Raw genomic sequence first — 18119 nt, forward strand, 5'->3', positions numbered from 1 at the left:
GAATGGGTTGCCATTTCCTTTTCCGGGGATCTTCCTAGCCCAGGGATCAAACATGTATCTCTTGGGTCTTCTGCTTTGGTAGGTGGATTCTTTACCATTAGCGCCACCAGGGAAACCCTATTTATCCCCTAACCACAAAGAAAGAAACTATACTCTGGGAAGTTCAGTAACTCTCCCAAGGTAACCCAGCTACTAGATGGAATTTCCAGAATTTCAACCCAAGTTGAAAAAGAGAGAGCGAGCTCTACAGAAAACTCCCAGGAGAGTGTTGGCTACACACCCATCCTTACACTCACCTTCCCACGCATGGAGACAGTTAATAATCACAGTCGCTGCCACTTCAAACGAGGATGGAATGTGTTGTTTAGACTAAATGAGAGGAGTGTGGGCATGGGGAAGGCGGTGGGATGAACTGGGAGCCCGACCTCTGCCAGGCTCCCCACGTCTCAGCCCCAGCGTCCTCGCCTCTGCGCTGCTGCCGATCTTTGCACGAACCTCCGCCAAGTGCATGGCCGTGGTAGACAGCACGGCCAGGTCTTCCCCGTGCCTGCTATGCTCTCAGACACCTGGTACCCATTCTTCCTGTTTGGTTTCACTCTTGCAACAATCTTCAGGCTTTCATGATTTTAATTCTTTTGGCTACACTCCCAGGTGGCACTAATGGTAAAAAAAAAACAACAAAACCCACCTGCCCATGCAGAAGACATAAGAGATGCAGGTTCAATCCCTGGGTTGGGAAGACCCCCTGGAGGAGGGTACAGCAACCCACTCCAGTATTCTTGCCTAGAGAATCCCATGGACAGCAGGCTACAGTCCATGGGGTCGCAGAGAGTCCAACACGACTAAAGCAACTTAGCACGCACCCTAACCAGGGATTGAACCTGCACCCTCGGCAGTGAAAGCTGAGTCCTAACCTCCGGACCACCAGAGAATTCCCCCAGAATTTCATAAAAGTCCCAGAACTGTAGAATTGAACGGAACCCCCTCCACCTGGCCGAGTCCTCCACTTACATCAGAATCCCTCCTCAGCTGCCGCTGCCGGCCCCTCCAGTTGGGGGAATGGGCTGTCCTAGGAAGTCTGACAGGCAGGAAGACCTCCATCCAGTCCTTGACCCGATTCTGCCCCCTGCTGCCTTCTTACCAGTCGCGTCCCGCCCCCGGGGTCACGTCATGTCGCCCGCTCCTCTGCCATAGGCAGCCTGTCCTCCCACACCCGCCTCTCCGCCGGGGGAGCGGCTGCACTGGCCTGGGCGTGTGCTTCTCTTCCCAGAGCATCCACCAGCAGCGGCAGCTCCAGCACCAGCAGTTCCAGAAGGAACTGGAGAAGATCCAGCTCCTGCAGCAGCAGCAGCTGCCCTTCCACCCGCCCGGGGATGCAGCACAGGACGCCGAGCTCCAGGACTCGTCCGGCCAGTACTCGGAGAGCTCGGCCACCAGCAGCCCCAACACATCCCCCCGAGCCTCCAACCACTCGCTCCACTCCACCGGCTCCACCTCCAAGGCTGTCACCAGCCCCTTCCTGGAGCAGGACGATGAGGGTAAAGGGAGCTGCCATCTTCTCTTTCGTGGAAACACAGCCTGAGGACCACAGAGCCCCCCCGCGCCTCCTGGGGGTCTCCACGGGTTTATGACGTTCCCAAGGGTCTGCTGAGGTCTCACCCCTTCCCACCCTCCCCCCCACTTGGGGGCTGAGCTTCTGCCCCATCGCTCAGCCTCTCCCCCTCAGACGGCTTCTTTCCCAGGTGCCACCGTGGCACCCCTCCCTCTGTCTCACTCTGCTGGGGCTGGTAGTCGCTGCTGACCGAGCTGCCCTGGCGTCCAGGTCGAGAGCATCCCCCAGGCTGGCCAGTGAGCATGCATACACGTGCAGCCGTGGAGCCGCTTCCCTCGGGGAGGTGGGCTCAGGCTGGCCGTCGGGGCTGATGTTCTGGGGGGATGGACGCAGGACCAGGGCAGGAGACCCCCGAGTCCTGGGTCTCAGGCTGGAGACTCGACTACTGGCCTCTCTGCTTCACATGCCCCCGCCCCCGTCACTCCCCGAGTGTTTCAGGTACAGACCTTTAGGCTGACCTGTAGAGAAGCCCTGTCTCCACGCTCCCGTCCTTACAGTGATTAATGTAAAGCAGGAACAAAGGGTGGAGACCGAGGGAGGAGGCGGCCCTGGGCTAGCGTGGGGAGCAGGCCCAGGGGCTCCTGCCTACCAGGGCCCCAGGGCCGTAAAACCTCTGAATTCTCATCCCTCGATCTGAGATCAGGGAGCTCGCAGCCACTCTGGCCTCAAGGTTCTTTAGGTCACGTCTGTTCTTTTCCCTGTTTTGACCCAGATGAGGAGACCAGCATGGTGATAGTTGGGAAAATCTCCTTCTGTCCAAAGGATGTCCTGGGTCATGGAGCTGAGGGCACGATCGTGTACCGGTGAGTGGCCTGGAGAGCCGCGGACCCCCACGGCCTCACGTGGGAGCTCCCATCAGCTCCCGGGGCACAGGGGGTCATCACGGTGACCAGACAGAAGAGCTCCCCCTGGGAGGGTAGTGATGGCCACGGGGTCTCCGGGTGGTGGGTCGGGACACCATGGGCCGTGAGGCTGCAGAGGCAGCCGCTGCTTCGGTGGAAGGAGCCCCGCGGGCCCAGTGCTCGCTGGGTATTTCCTCAGCCCGCCTTCCCCTCCTCGTCCGGCAGGGGCATGTTTGACAACCGTGACGTGGCAGTCAAGAGGATCCTGCCCGAGTGTTTCAGTTTCGCAGACCGTGAGGTCCAGCTGCTGCGAGAGTCGGACGAACACCCGAATGTGATCCGCTACTTCTGCACTGAGAGGGACCGGCAGTTCCAGTACATCGCCATCGAGCTGTGCGCGGCCACGCTGCAGGAGGTGGGTGCTCCGGTCCCGCTCCCCGCAGCTCTGGCGCGGTTTTAGGAACTGCCTGCTGTTTTTGTGTTGTTTTTTATTTACTTTTATTAGCTTGATTAAGGTTACATTAACATATGTTCATTTTTAATGTACCATTTGTACGCATTTAGCCACAAGCAGTAGAATATAGCATGTTTTCATCTCCCCAGCTTTTTTTGTTTAGTTACTTGGCTGCACCAGTTCCTAGTTGCTATACGTGTGATCTGTAGTTGTGACATGTGGGATCTAGTTCCCTGACCAGGGATCCAATCCGGGCCCCCTGCACTGGGAGCTTGGAGTCTTAGCCCCTGGACACCCAGGGAAGTCCCCACCCAAACTTTAATTGTGTGGTCCCCTCGGCTGCCAGGGAAAGTCTTTGGTTGCAGGTGGCATCTCTCTCCCTCTTGGCTTCCAGGAAACATGGTTAGTCCTTCCTTTCATCGCTGTTCAGGGCTGGTGTGGGCTAGGAGGATGCTAGTTGATGACTGGAATCATTAAGATCATCCATCGAATCCCTTTTGCTCAGTTTCAAGGCTGTAAAACTGTTTGAGTATCATTTGGCCTCATCGTAGAGTTTACTGTAGGAGGCAATGGACTCGGGTTTTTTACCCTCTCATCATCTCATTATAAACTAGTAAACTGGAGCCTTGTTTGCTTGTTTAAGTTAGCTTATAACTTCAGGAGAAAGTCTGCTGGAAAAGATGGAAGTAGAAAACATTGTCAGTAGAAATTCTCATTTCTTTCTTAAAATATGATAAAAGAAAACAAACTGACCCAATACCAGATGTTAATTAAAGCAAAAGCCTTCAGGCAGAGTGTTTCTAAATAAAATTGAATCACTTTTAAAAAGAGAGAGTGAAAGAAGTGTGCTGAGGAGCTGAGCCCCGGGGGCCCCGTGCGGTGACCCCGCCTTTGTGTCTCTTGCAGTACGTGGAACAGAAGGATTTCGCCCACCTCGGCCTGGAGCCCATTACCCTGCTGCAGCAGACCACCTCGGGCCTGGCCCACCTGCACTCCCTCAACATCGGTGAGAAGCCCCCCCTTGCCAGGCGGGGAGATGACTTGCCCAGGTGGCCTCGCCTCTGTTGAAGCTCTTTGCCGCATGCCTGGGGTCCCAGTTGTCTACAAACCCGAGGACTTTCACATTTGAAGACTAGAAGCTTTAGAGGCAGCAGCGGGTCTCTCGGGAATCTGAGGAGGGCGCATCCCCATGGTGGAAGAAGTGGACTAACCTGGGCTGTTCTGTTAGTTCACAGAGACCTGAAGCCCCACAACATCCTCCTCTCCATGCCCAACGCGCACGGCAGAATCAAGGCCATGATCTCCGACTTTGGCCTCTGCAAGAAGCTGGCTGTGGGCAGGCACAGCTTCAGCCGCCGCTCGGGGGTGCCGGGCACCGAAGGTTGGATCGCCCCGGAGATGCTGAGTGAAGACTGCAAGGAGAACCCCGTGAGTAAAGGGCACGACTCTGTGAAAACCGCGGAGCCAGCCTCTTGTACCTTCGGGAGTAAGAAGCTCCAGTTGCCAACGGGCTGCAGCGCTCACTGCTGGAGAGGGAGGTTTCTTTAGCAAAGAGCTACTCTCCCAGCAGCACGTGCTGCCAGCTTACCATTGTCTGCTGGGCCCTGGTCTGTTTTTCTTCCCTTCTACTCTTCCAATCACTTTCCGCCTATTTTGGGAAACTGGGAAATCAGGGCTAGCATAAGGTGAGCAGTCTTCCAGTTTTCATTCTTTTTAAAATTTTTGGTTTTCCAACTTTCTGTTTTGAGAATACAGAGAATTGAGAGCAGTAGGTGCCTCTGTACCTCTACCTCAGTTCAGCATCTGTCAATATTTTTCACTTTCTCTCTGTCCCTGAAACTACTTGCATGTAAGTGGCAGGCCTCCCAGCCCTTTACCCTTTAATGCTTTAGCACTTGTCTCCCAAAGACAAGTACATTCTACCTCCTAACCACCTCACCATGATTACAGCTCAACCACTAATACTGTTTCCACGATGCCTAGTATTCAATCCATATTCAAGTTTCCCTAGTTGTTCCCCAGAGGTCTGTTATAGAGCTGGGTTTTGTCAACCAGGACCCAACCAAGGGTGTTTGTTGCATGGCATTTGAACAGGTCCTCAACCAGGGGTCAGACCCAGGCCCCCTACATTGGGAGTGTGGGGTCTTAACCGCTGGACCACCAGGGAAGTCCCTGATTTTCTCTCCTTTAATTGACACGGTTCTCCCACCTTTTCTGCCCCATGACAGTGGCTCTCTGAGGAGTCCAGATGCTTCTCTGTAGAACGCCCCACTCAGGATTCACTCACCCATTTCCTCTTGGTGATGTTGAATTTGCCCATCTATTCCTTATATTTCTTGTGGACTAGAAGTAGGTCTAAAGGTTCAGTTGGATTCAAATTAAGTGTTTTGGACAAGAACAGCCACACTCAGGTTGTACCATTACTATTACTGTAGCCCTGCTGGTGATGCCGAGTTGGCCCGCCTGGCACAGGTGTTTAACAGCGGCATATCCCCTTTGCCAGGACCGTGTGGGGCAACACCCTGGCAGAATGTCAGTATCCTGATACCAACAGTCACTCAGGTAATGATTCAGCATGCGTTGGCATCCCTTGCCTGAATCACTCCATTCAGTTGAAATTCTACATTTATTAGCTGACATGTTTCTATGCCCTTTCTATTTTTTTTTTAAGTCACTATGGACTCATGGATTAAAAAAAAAAAAAGTAATATAACCCGGTGTAGTCTTAATTGTTTTGTTCCTATTTTTTTTTAACAACCTTATAATTTCTGCTTTAATAGCAATCAAGTTTTAAAAAAATGTGCAGTTCAATTTATCCATACTATTCCTTTGTACAAGGCAGATTTCAGGTAAGCATCTAAATGCTTAATGTAGAGGCTAATATTTTCTGGCAGTCCTTGGTTCCTGAAAGTTGAGCTTCATCAGATGTTTCTTAAATGTCTGTGAAAATAGCTCCCGTTCCTTTTGATACTCAAATTGTTCCAGATTTGCCCAACCGGAGCCTCTTTGAGCTGGGTTCTTCGTTCTTTTGCTAAGAGCCCAGGCATGTCTGAGCACCTTGCTTTCTAGCTCACCAAGACCCTGAAGGATTATCCGACACTTCCCTGAGCAGACTTGGATGGGATCAGCCATCCTAAAATAGATAAGATGCGGCAGAGCCGTCTTATTTCACTGGGGACCAGCAGTTGGTCTGTTAATCAAAAAAGTCAGTTACGATAGAGAATCATAAGAAAATACATATACACTGTAAACATTTAATTTTAAATTTAAGGAACATGGCTCTCTAAGTAAGAGAAATCTTTGCTGTAAAACAAGGTCTTTTTTTTTGTTTTATTGATTGTTTTGTAAAATTGGGAATGCCTTTTTTTTTTTAATCTATTTTTTTTAATTTTATTTTTTAACTTTACAATATTGTATTGGTTTTGCCATATATCTTTTTTTGACTTTGGGTCCAACTGAATGGAGTTGCTGATTTCCTCTCTTGCATAAAGCATGCTCACAATGCCTTCTGTGACTTCTGCACTGAGACTCAGACGTTTTAAACCCCCTGAGTGATTTGAGAGAGGAATCCTAGCCTCGAGCTATTCATGTCCCATCTAGCTCACAGTTGAGTCTCCCACATCTAATCCCACAGCAATTTTTGTAGTAACCTTCTCGTATCAAGTCTTACCAAAGACTCAACTTACCTCAGACTTGGCAGCATGTATATTTTATCAGCTTACAGAGGATTTAAACTACAAGGACCAGAGGCAGAAATGAGTTTGGGAAAGAGCATAACTGAGTCTAGAGGTGAGCTCTGGAGTTTGGAGGCAGAGGGGCCAGCATGCAGGACAGGAGCCCCCGGGGCAGCATCGGGGGGGGATGCTGGGGACACCGGCAGCACAGGCTGCGGAAAACGGAACGTCGGCTGTTCCCTGAGGAGGCGGGAAGTGGCTGGTGGACTTGTTCCTCCTGTACTGAATGTATCACCAGGAACACTCTGACTACAGAGTAATTTATTGGACTTGGCAATAAGACCTGCGTCTTGCCCTGGTTGGTCACTCCCCAGCAGTGACCCTGGGCTTGTCATCGAACCGCTCTGCCTGTATCTTCGTCTGGGGATGGTGACGTTTGCTCCGCTCACCTCGTGAGGCTCTTGTGAAGGGTGTGTTTTCTCCGGTGAGGAAGGTGACCAGCTCCTGACTCTCTCACTAGAGCCCCACGTCATCTGGTGGAAAATCAAAGTGGTGGGGCCTGGCGTGAGGGACCCATGCCGTGCTTGGGTTACACCCCAGTGTTACACCCCACGTAGACCAAGCTAGAAGTCACACACACACCGGTTTCATCTCTACACACAGAATGGTTTCATGGGATAAGTAAGACATGTTAATAGATAACATTAAAGTGAATGCACTGGAAACTTGTCAAATAATCACTTTCTGGAGCCGTTTTTGAATGAAACACTTTTTTTTTTTTTTTTGGCCTAACCACACAGCACACAGGATCTTAGTTCCCTGACCAGGAATCGAACTCATGCTCTTAGCAGTGAGACGCAGTCCTAACCTGGACTGCCAGGGAATTCCCACCGAAAGCTGTATTTCATTTATTAACAAAGGTTAAGACCTATTGTATGCACGTACCTGGGGTACCACAGGGATGCAAAGGCAGCCCGGCCCTCAAGGAGTGACGAGCTGGTTGGGTAAAGAATGACTAGCAGCAAGGACGCAGCTAATCTTCACAGCAGCCCCGTGGGCTCATCCTCACTTCAGGGTCGTGAATGCTGAGGCGCAGAGCGGCCCGGGGCCTCCGGGGGCCAGTGGTGGAGCCAGCGTCCCACACTTTGGCTCCAGAGCCCAGTTCTCCACGCCCAGCACTGCTCCGAGCAGCTGCACCTCTGCTGCTAGGTGAGAATGAGAACTCCCTCACCCTCCAGAGCATCTGACGCCCCTCGTTTCTTTTCAGACCTACACGGTGGACATCTTCTCCGCGGGCTGCGTCTTCTACTACGTGATATCTGAGGGCAGCCACCCCTTTGGCAAGTCCCTGCAACGCCAGGCCAACATCCTCCTGGGTGCCTACAGCCTTGACTGCCTGCACCCAGAGAAGCATGGTGAGTTGGAGCTGAGGTGGGGTGGGCAGGGCTTGACTGCCTGTACCCCAAGAAGTATGGTGAGCAGGTGGCAGAGTCAGGGGCTCAGGAGCAGCCCCTGTGGGCGGGGGTGATGCTGTCTCTGAGCCCCCAGAGGGCCTTCTTTCCAGCTGCTCGCCCAGTGGGCCTCAGTGAACCAAGGACTCGGTCCAGAGCTGGTGGAGGGCTGGGTGGGGTGTCCTGAAGCCAAGTAACTCCCAGGTTCCTGAGGTCACAGGTTCCTGAGGTCACATGACAACCTCTGTGACCTGGGCAAGGCCCGTTTGGGGACCTCTGTTTTCCAGTTTGTGACTCCTGAGGGCTAAACAGTTTGAGGTACCTTCCTGTCCCGATGTTCAGGGAGACAGAAGGGCCATGCTCCATAAACTGGGCTCTGTGTGTGGGCTGGCAGTCAGGGGGTCACCTGGTCTAGGAACAGATGATCTGGGTACTCACTCTCCAGGCATGAGGACAAGCTTTTCTGCCTGACTGAAGGGCTTCCCACATAGTAATTGGCTTGTGACACCTACTCCTGCCTTTTAAAAAGATTTAAACTATCTTACAATTTTGTTCATGGATTAATTTTCCTTATTCCCTGGAGACAAAACAGATTAGCATCAAGGCTCATCGATCCGTCACACAGTGATGAATGACTGCTATCAGTACCTTTGTACACAGTATTCCGATCATCTCTCTAGACACATATTCATATTTTTATAAAAAATGGAGCTAAATAGTACATAGTATTTTGCAGCATGCTCTTTTCTTATTATTGATTTGTTTTTGGCTGCACTGGGTGGTCTTAGTTGCGCGTGGGCTTTCTCTAATTGTGGTGTACAGGCTTCTCGTTGCAGTGGCTTCTCTTGTCGTGGAGCACAGACTCTAGGGCACAGTGACGCACAGATTTAGTTACCTTGTGGCGTGCAGAATCTTAGTTCCCAAACCAGGGATCAAACCCACGTCCCCTGCATTGGCAGGCGGATTCTCAACCACTGGACCACCAGGGAAAGCACGCCCGTTTTTAACCTTCATCTTGACTCTCTACCACGTCCATCCACATTCAGCCAGTGCGTCACCCTGGTGGCCCACAGCCCAGCATGTGGAGGCAGGAAGTGTCACCCAAACTCTGGTAGCGGGTATTTTGGATCACTCCTTTTCATTAACTGCGTGATGAGGTCTCTCCTTTTTAGCCGAAGTCTTATGTTACTGGAATGGGTTTCTGTCAGTAGCTATCAGGGCTTCCTTGATAGCTCAGTTGGTAAACAATCTGCCTGCAATGCAGGAGACCCCGGTTTGATTCCTGGGTTGGAGAAATCTGCTGGAGAAGGGATAGGGTACCTTCTCCAGCATCCTTGGGCTTCCCTTGTGGCTCAGCTTGTAAAGAATCTGCCTGCAATGCGGGAGACCTGGGCTCTTTCCCTGGGTTGAGAAGATCCCCTGGAGAAGGGAAAGGCTACCCACTCCAGTATTCTAGCCTGGAGAATTCCATGGACTGTATAGTCCATGGGGTTGCAAAGAGTCAGACACGACTGAGCGATTTTCACTTGTCAGCAGAACCTTGAGTCACAGGGATGCAGACTGTTAAGGTTTGGGTATTTATTTGCTTGCGGCTTGAGGCTGGTCATAACGAGCTGTGTGTCTGTTTTCCTCCTCTGCAGAGGACGTCATTGCCCGGGAGTTAATAGAGAAGATGATCGCCATGGACCCCCAGAAGCGCCCGTCAGCGAAGCATGTGCTGAAACACCCTTTCTTCTGGAGCCTGGAAAAGCAGCTCCAGTTCTTCCAGGTGGAGATGTTTGTTTTCTTCATCAAAAATATTCATTTAACCTTGCCCGTTTCTTTCTAGAAACTATAGCAAAGAGCAAAGAATGAAACAAATGACCCATAATCCCACAACCGAAAGAGAACCACAGTTGGCACCTCAATATATTTTCTTCATGCAGGCAGACCTAGGGGTACTGCAGGCCCAGCTCCAGACCCTGGCGATGAGCCAAATATTGCAGTAAAGCGAGTCGCACTTCGGTTTCCCAGTGCACATAAGTGTTTATGTCTACATCACACTGTAGTCTAAGAATGCAGTGACATTATGTCTGAGGGCAGACGTCTTCAAGGGACCTCCAGATTAGCCAGGTCACTTGGCTGATGATAAGATGTAGAGCAGGAATAAAGCTCATGCAAAGGGAACTTCACCACACCCCGGGTTGAGATGTAAGTTCTTAGTATCTCCAGTCGCATGTCTTGTGAACATACAGGCTTCCGTCCGTATCACAAGCTGTGCCATCTCTGAGGTTCAGCTCCAGGTGCCCCCATGTACTCAAGCGCATGCTTAGTTGCTTTGGTCGTGTCCGACTCTGCGACCCTATGGACTGAAGCCCACCACGCTCCTCTCTCCATGGGATTCTTCAGGCAAGAATGCGCGAGTGGGTTGCCATGCCCCCCTCCAGCGGATCTTCCCGACCCAGGGATCAAACCCCTGTTTCCTGCATCTCCTGCATTACAGGATTATTTACCACTGAGCCACCAGGGAAGCCCCCCATGTACCCAAGTTGACCATCAGTTCCCCCCAAGGCTTTCCTTTTGCAACTGCAAGTTAGACAGTCAGCCGGTCTGATTCTGTCTTCGTCAAAGATGAAGGCTGTGCTCCCCACAAGGCTTCTCGGTGGACCTGTCTCACTGATGCGGACTCCGAGAGGCCCGTGGTCAGGTGCACCCCGCAAACACAGAGCAGGATTTGGGTCCATAGCTGGGGCCTTTAGACCCGATGCTCTTGTCACTGGCTTTTCTCCTCTGAAAGAAGTCTTGGCTTCCTGTTTTTTTCTAATTGTTTGATTGAAGAATGATAAACCTCCCCCCATCAGTCATGGCTTTGTGTGTGTGGGCACACAGAAGTCACAGCGTGTCAATCCAAGTGAACCTTTTTCTTGGTTCATCAATGAATACAGATTGCACACGTGGCCCCGTGTGGCACGTAGTGTGGTGACAGGCAGGCGAGGTGCTGCGGGTCTGTGGACGGCGCGCGTCTGTGGTGGAGCCGGGGGCTCTCTCCTCAGCAAGTGGCAGGCGGGGCTGCTCCCGGGGAGCAGGCAGGACCCTCGCTGCCCGGCTCAAGCAGGGGTGGCTGGGCCATCCTTGGCCCTCGGCGCCTCTACACTGACCGTCCCCTGGTGCCCTGTCTCCCTCCCAGGACGTGAGTGACCGGATAGAGAAGGAGGCCCTGGACGGCCCGATAGTGAAGCAGCTGGAGCGTGGCGGGCGGGCCGTGGTGAAGATGGACTGGCGGGAGAACATCACCGTTCCCCTGCAGACAGGTGACCGCGAGGCTCCCCGGGCACCTGTGGGCAGAGGCGGTTCTCGTGAACGCTTCTGAGAAGCAGGCGTGGGAGCGACAACTCCAGGCCGCTTGGGGCTCCAATACCACTTCTGGGGCCGAGGCTTCCTGTGGTCTGGATAGCTGGTCACCCCACTGCTCTGGTGCGTGTCCCCCTTTGTCTCTCAGAGTGACAGGTTTGTGACATGCATGGCGCTCTCAGCGGCCTTCTCTGACTGCGGGCGTGACTGGGAGGCAGAATTCAGGCTAACGCTGCCGCCCCACACCGGGTTCAGATTGGGAAAATCTGCGATGAGGATGGAGTTAGGTCGTGTTTCTGTCCTAAGATTGCTTCATCTCCAGGAGCCCCAGAAACTGTTTTCTTTTGGAATCTGGTGGGTTTGTTACATTGCCTCCCTTCTTTTTTTTTCTAGATCTGCGGAAATTCAGAACCTATAAAGGCAGTTCGGTCCGAGATCTCCTCCGAGCCATGAGGAATAAGGTGAGGGCCGAGGGCACACAGTGGGGCTGGGCAGGGCCACTGCACAGCCCCCTCCTCGTATCCCTTCCCCATGGGTGCTCCGGCCACCCTGGAGTGAGGAACTCACAGAGGCTGGGCGGCCGTGGCTGCACTGGACACATTAGCAGCTGTTCCTTCCCCTGGATGAGCCTTCTCTTCAGGGATGCTGGGGCAGGGAGCTGTGCTCTGGGAAGCGGGCTCAGTCACCACATCCTTCACTGGCTTGCACGGTGCCCTCTCCCTGCCTGGACAGCACTTGATGAAGTCCCTCTATGGGGGCCCTTTCTGCACCTGACTGCCCCTCCCTAGTCTCCCCGCACCAGCCTCAAAGGCCTCCCCCAAAGAAGGGGAAGAGACTGGGGAGTGGATGGGTGGTCCCTTTAGCAAGCTTCACAGTCTGTGTTCCTCGAGCGGGTCTGGCCCGGGTCCCACGGGCTCCTCTCTGCTGACCATGTGTCTGTGTCCGCCCGTCTGCAGAAGCACCACTACCGGGAGCTGCCCGAGGAGGTGCAGGAGACGCTGGGCGCCCTCCCTGACGACTTCGTGCGCTACTTTACCTCCCGCTTCCCCCACCTCCTCTTGCACACCTACCGCGCCATGGAGCTGTGCCGCCACGAGAGGCCCTTCCAGCCCTACTACCACGAGCCCCCCGAGCCCCAGCCCCCTGTGACTGCAGACGCCCTCTGAGCCGGGCGGCCTCCACGCTGGTGGCCTCGCTGGGACTGAGGGCCTGGTCTCTACGAGCCGCAGCCCGGTGCCTCCCGGCCGAGCAGGGAGACCAGGCCCGGAAGCCAAGTGCCTTGAGCTGCCCACTCCGCAGCCAGCAGGGGAGGATGCCAACCCCGGGCAGAGGGAAAGGTGATTCCCCCCACCCCCCCAACCTGCGGAGGAGCTGGGAAGACACTGGTCATGAAAGTTGGACCATTGGGGGATGTCTGCAAAGGAGGACCGGTCCCAGAGGCAGAGAGGAGTGCCGTCCGTCTTCTCCTGGATATACTCGCTTCAGACTCGCATTTCTTTTAAAACTCCCTGTCTGATGCCAGCCTGTAGGCCTTTAAGGAAAAGAGACAAGGGACCTCTCCGTGTTGCCCGCGTGATGGGTCCAGGAGTGCTCCTCTCTTGGACCATCTAGGCCGAGCTGCTAGGTGTGGCCTCTGCTAGGAGCAGGGCCCTGGAGGAGAGGGTCCCTGGGAGGGGGAGGGCCTTCAGAGCGTGTTGTCCCTGGGGATCAGAGACTCTATGCACCCGCAGGCTCCCAGGTCACTGTGACCAGCGTTTCCTCTGGGGCAGCGAGAACCTTGAGCGTAGGGGTGCGGTGAGGGGAGAGGCCAGCCCAACACTCTGAAAGGCAAGGCTGTGTCTGCAGGTCTCACAGACACCGAGAGGATGCCATGGCCCCAGGCATCAGTGGCCTGAATAGTGGCCTTCGGTGGGTCTGTGCCTTGGGCACTCGGGGTTATTTAGGAGCATCTGGAAGCAAGAGGGGATAAGTCCCCTGGCCACGAGGGGTAGAAGCTCAGACCCGGGCAGGGACAGGCCAGAGGGGACATTCAGGGCCCACCAGGGGAGTCCTGGCCAGCAGGCAGGCGGTGAGGCCACTCTGTCCCTGGGGCCAGCAGGACGGGCCAGGGGGCTGAGGGCCGAGGCCAGGGTCACCACACACTTTGTGGGCAGGCTTTTATGTTTCTCTTGGCAGATTTTAATAATTTTTTATTTTGATCATACCGTAGAATGCTACATTAGTGTGAGCTAAACTGAACTTGAAGCTTACTCATGAAGAAGCAATGCAAGAAACAGAATAATATACCTTCTATTTTGTAGGGTAGCCCCTGGTTCTCTAATGCGGAAGAGTGAAACATCGTGGCGACACTGTGCACGTATATGACATACCCTCAAAATCATGCTCTCTAAATTATGTCAGTACCATGGGTTTTTTCCCCCAAAATTGATACAATGTTTAACATTAGTTTTAGTCAAAATTTTCTGTCTTTTCTCTGCCGAAAGCCCTTAGAAGTTTAATGCAGTCAGGATACAGGTGAGGAAGCATTTTCTGAGTACCTTCTCTAGCCGGGTGGAGGGATCACTGCAGTTCGGTCCTGGTGAACTCAAGAGACTCTGCTCAGGAGGAAGAACGTTACTATCAAGTTTCTCTAACTGACAGAGAAATCGCTGTTTCTTCTCCTCGAAAGATGTTTTCTGGCAGTGGATTTGAACGAGAGCGTCACCAATACACTCATTTTGCCTTCAGTGAATTTAACTCCCTTCCTTTCGGTCACTCATTCTGCCTTCAGTGAATTTAACTCCCTTCCTTTCGGTCTGCCTAAAGTCATCTTCTCTCTCTGTCTGTCTCTCTTTTAAAATTATCCTACATCTTTAAACCTCATCAGTTACCTCGTTTAGACCTGGGGACCTGGCATCCTCGGTCAGCATCAGGTCTCGTACCATGCTGTCTGTTTTTCAGGAACACGGAAAACCACCATCTTCTTCTCCCGGCTCTGATGCTCCTGGGCCAGCCGCTTCCCCGGCTGTCCTCATGCCGCTCTGCAGGTCGCTTTGCCGCCAGGGCAGATGATGAGACAGTTCGAGGTGGAGAAGGAGAAAGTGCCACGAGTGATTTAAAGGACTGTCAGCTTCCCGCGCTGCTGGGGGCGGGGGTGGGGGGTCAGCTGCCTCGTCTTTGTCTCTGCTGAATGCTCTCTCCGGGGAGTAGCCAGGTCATTCCCAACACCCCAGGGTTTGTGTCATCTCTCTGTTTTGGCCCCTCTTGCCTCCAGGACAGCTTTTTTTTTTTTTTTAAACTGCCTTTTCTGCTTGTGGTACTAGTTTTTAACCATCCAACTGTCTCAAACTCGTTTATTCACTGTATTTTATTTGAGCGCTTCTATATGTGCTGGACAGGATATTGGGTGCCAGAGACAGGTGAACAAAACAGGCCAAACCTCAGCTTTCACACAAGCCAGTGGTAGAGACCGGACAGGGAGTGGTGGGGAAGGGCGTGCGTCTGGGGTTGGCACCCAGCAGATCGCCTTCTGTTCATGTTCTCCCCGTCACCTTTGGGAACCCAGGCACCCGTCAGTCCTCCCAAGTGGCCTGTAGAGGTCTTGTGTGGGTGCCCATCATGATGACACCTCGGGCACCATTTGATTTGTCCTCGTCTCTAGAATTCTGGTTTCCTGTTGTTTTGGGCAGGAAGATGTTCTTTCATGAAAAGAGGGTTCTGCAGTCGGCCACGTCCTGTCACAGCTGAGCTGTTGATCTGATCTTTCGTACAATTCCTGGAAGGCTGAATTTTCACAAGTACACCATCTTTATCTTTTTTTTTTTAATTTATTTTTGGCTGTGCTGGGTCTTCGCTGCTGCACATGGACTTTCTGTACTTGTGGCAAGCAGGGGCTACTCTAGTTGAGGTCACCAGCTTCTCATCGAGGTGGCTTTTCTTCTTGCAGATCATGGGCCGTAGGGTGTACAGGCTTCAGTGTGCTTCAGTTGGTTGCCCCGAGGCATATGGAAACTTCCTCAGACCAGGAGTCAAACCCGTGTCCCCTGCATTGGCAGACAGGTTCTTATCCACTGGACTACCAGGGAAGTCCTGTCTCATCTTTAAGACAGAATTTAGTCACATCTGTTAGGAATCCCAAGGACACCATCGTCTCTTTAAATCTTGTATTGAACCTTGTGTTGATCTGTCCTTGGCACACCTGCCAGAATCCTCATGCTGCTTCTTGAGTCCTCTTAACTTCAGTTTTTAAAGAGCTCCACCTGTCACGGGCACCAGAGCATCTGCACGCTTGGCAATCTCAGGTGTTACATGATGTCACTAAAGCACCTGATGTCTCATGCATGCCACCTGGGCACCAAGTTCCTCTCCCATCTCCCCCTTTCTCAGTGCAGTAGTCCTTGTTGACTCTCCCCAGGGAGACATCATTCCCACCCCTTACACATCTTTCAGTGGGAGATCCACCGGTTAGCAGGCCCAGTTAAGAGCTTCCTTCCTGCCAACTTGAGAAGAAAGTTCCTTATCAGAGCTCATCCTGATCCTTTGAGTGAGGTTTTGTGTGAATGCCATTCATTTATCACCACAGTGAAAGAGAAGAACTGGAGTCTGGTCTGACATCGAAGATGTGAGGGGGGCCTTTGGGTCGTAGAGTTTTCTCCTCTTGGATGCTCTCTTCTCCGAAGTTGAACCATGGCCAGGCTTGGCTTTCCCGGGACTGTTCTCACTGTGTGTCTCTGTTTATCGGATCCTCAGCCTTGAGGTCATCCAGGGAGGTGGGCTGGTTCTGTTTCCACAGCCTTCTGTGGAAGGGCTGGCGGACAGCGCACAGCACACCTGAAAGGAGCCTCTTTCTCTTCTCTTGAGCTTTCTCTCCGATCGTTCACCTTCTGAAATCCCTCTTCTTCATACTTCCCAGTGTTTCTTTTCCTTGGCCACCCTTCACCATCCTGGAGTAGTTTCTTCAGTTGACTGATCCTTTGGGTGAGGTTTTGTGTGAATGCCATTCGTTTATCACCGCAGTGAAAAAGATGAACTGGTGGCTGGTCTGACGTCAAAGATGAGGGGGGTCCTTTGGGTTGTAGGGCTTTCTCCTCTTGGACGCACCTTTCTCCAAAGTTAGCCCGGGGCCAGGCTTGGGTTTCCTGGGGCTGTTCTCATTTGTGTATCGCTTGCACACTGAGCTTGCCTGGAAGTAAGTCTCCAGGTGTCCTGTACAGATGAGCCAGAATTCCACCTTCCAGGGTTGGACCGTTATCATTCTTTGGGTTTTTTTTAGACCATTATCTTTTAAACCAAAGAGTCTACTCTTTGTATATTTGGTTTTCTCTGTGAATCAGTGATTTGCCACGAGTAACTGCTTCCAATTCTTGTATCAGGACTTAAATCCTCTCTGTGTTCATTGGAAAACCGCAAAGACAGCATCCGCAGTGAGCCTCCCCACTGGAGCAGCCTTAACCAACACTTCAGCCGAAGTCCCCACCCGCTCGCCTCACCCCCTGTTCTCGAGTGTCCGGCAGGCACAGTATTCCTTTTCAGTGTCCCGGAAGCTGGGACGGGGGCGTCCCCACTGACCTAGAAAGCATTACCAGTCGATTCTGCCACGTTCTCAGATGCTAACTTTGTGTAGTGTTCTTTTTGCAACGACCTATTTATTGAACCTATTTATATTTATTTAATCGTCACGCTGAGGTGCGTCCAGCGACAGCTGCACTTGCTTAACGCACGTCGGATTGCTTTGGACGAGCCCCTGGCCATTTCAAAACTGGAAAAGCCGTACTGTGGCCTTCCACGGGATGGACGCCTTACAGCAGTTTTGTCATTAAAGGGTGAATAATTTGGTCAGGGTAAAAATGTTCATTTTTAAGTGAGTTTTTTGTTTTGTTTTTTTAATTCTGTGCCATTGTGTCTTCTCTGTGGATGGTTAATTGTTTCCTGGGTATGTGTTAATCGTGTGATACAATCCTCTTTGTGGAACCTAAAAATCCTCTTTTTAGCTTTATATTTTATAAACTGCCAGATTGTACAATTTTTACGTGTATTTTTAAAGGTTGATGATGTGAGGGTAATTATCTAAGTTAAACAGCCTATTTTTGTACCTCCTGTACAGTTTTATAACTCTGCTGATCAATGATGGCACCTTACGCTGAGCCAACCACAAATAAAGGCAGTTTTAGATTTGGAAGTCAGCTCCATTTCCTTCAAGACTTGACCACCACTCTCAGACCAGGGGGTCGTTCTGAGCTGTCTTCCTGGTAGGTGTCTGGCTGGTGAGGGAGCAGTGGGCTCAGTGGGTGGGAAGACTGGCAGGAGGGGTGTGTTTACGTGATGTTGTTCATGGCAGGGTCCCCGGGCTGGAGAGTCCTCCTTAGTTTCTTTATATTTTTTAATATGGACCATTTTTAAAGAAAGTCGTGTATTGAATTTGATACAGTATTGCTTCTGTTTTATGTTTTGGTTTTTTTGGCCGCAAGGCATGTGGGAATCCTAGGACCTCCTCGTCCAGGGATTGAACCCACACCCCCTGCACTGGAAAGTCCTAACCACTGGGATCGGTCCTGGGATTTCTTTGGAGGGAATGATGCTAAAGCTGAAACTCCAGTACTTTGGCCACCTCATGCGAAGAGTTGACTCATTGAAAAAGACTCTGATGCTGGGAGGGATTGAGGGCAGGAGGAGAAGGGGACGACAGAAGATGAGATGGCTGGATGGCATCACTGACTCGAGGGACCTGAGTTTGAGTGAACTCCAGGAGTTGGTGATGGACAGGGAGGCCTGGCATGC

At 52.2% G+C, this 18119-nt stretch overlaps 1 protein-coding gene across 2 annotated transcripts in view; it reads left to right on the plus strand.

The window, feature by feature from the left end:
• The window catches only part of ERN1 (endoplasmic reticulum to nucleus signaling 1), an 83063-nt gene extending 65543 nt beyond the window's left edge, over window positions 1-17520 (plus strand). For both annotated transcript variants that reach the window (XM_055575515.1, XM_055575516.1), the window contains 10 exons: window positions 1271-1538; window positions 2325-2415; window positions 2680-2869; window positions 3815-3914; window positions 4137-4336; window positions 7850-7997; window positions 9674-9801; window positions 11200-11323; window positions 11757-11824; window positions 12320-17520. In XM_055575515.1, coding sequence (XP_055431490.1) covers window positions 1271-1538; window positions 2325-2415; window positions 2680-2869; window positions 3815-3914; window positions 4137-4336; window positions 7850-7997; window positions 9674-9801; window positions 11200-11323; window positions 11757-11824; window positions 12320-12529 — 1527 coding nt within the window. In that variant the 3' untranslated portion in view covers window positions 12530-17520. The remainder of the gene's footprint in view (window positions 1-1270; window positions 1539-2324; window positions 2416-2679; window positions 2870-3814; window positions 3915-4136; window positions 4337-7849; window positions 7998-9673; window positions 9802-11199; window positions 11324-11756; window positions 11825-12319) is intronic.
• Window positions 17521-18119: the final 599 nt, after the last annotated feature.

Source organism: Bubalus kerabau, chromosome 4, assembly GCF_029407905.1.
Source record: "Bubalus kerabau isolate K-KA32 ecotype Philippines breed swamp buffalo chromosome 4, PCC_UOA_SB_1v2, whole genome shotgun sequence".
Taxonomy (NCBI): Eukaryota; Metazoa; Chordata; class Mammalia; order Artiodactyla; family Bovidae; genus Bubalus; species Bubalus kerabau.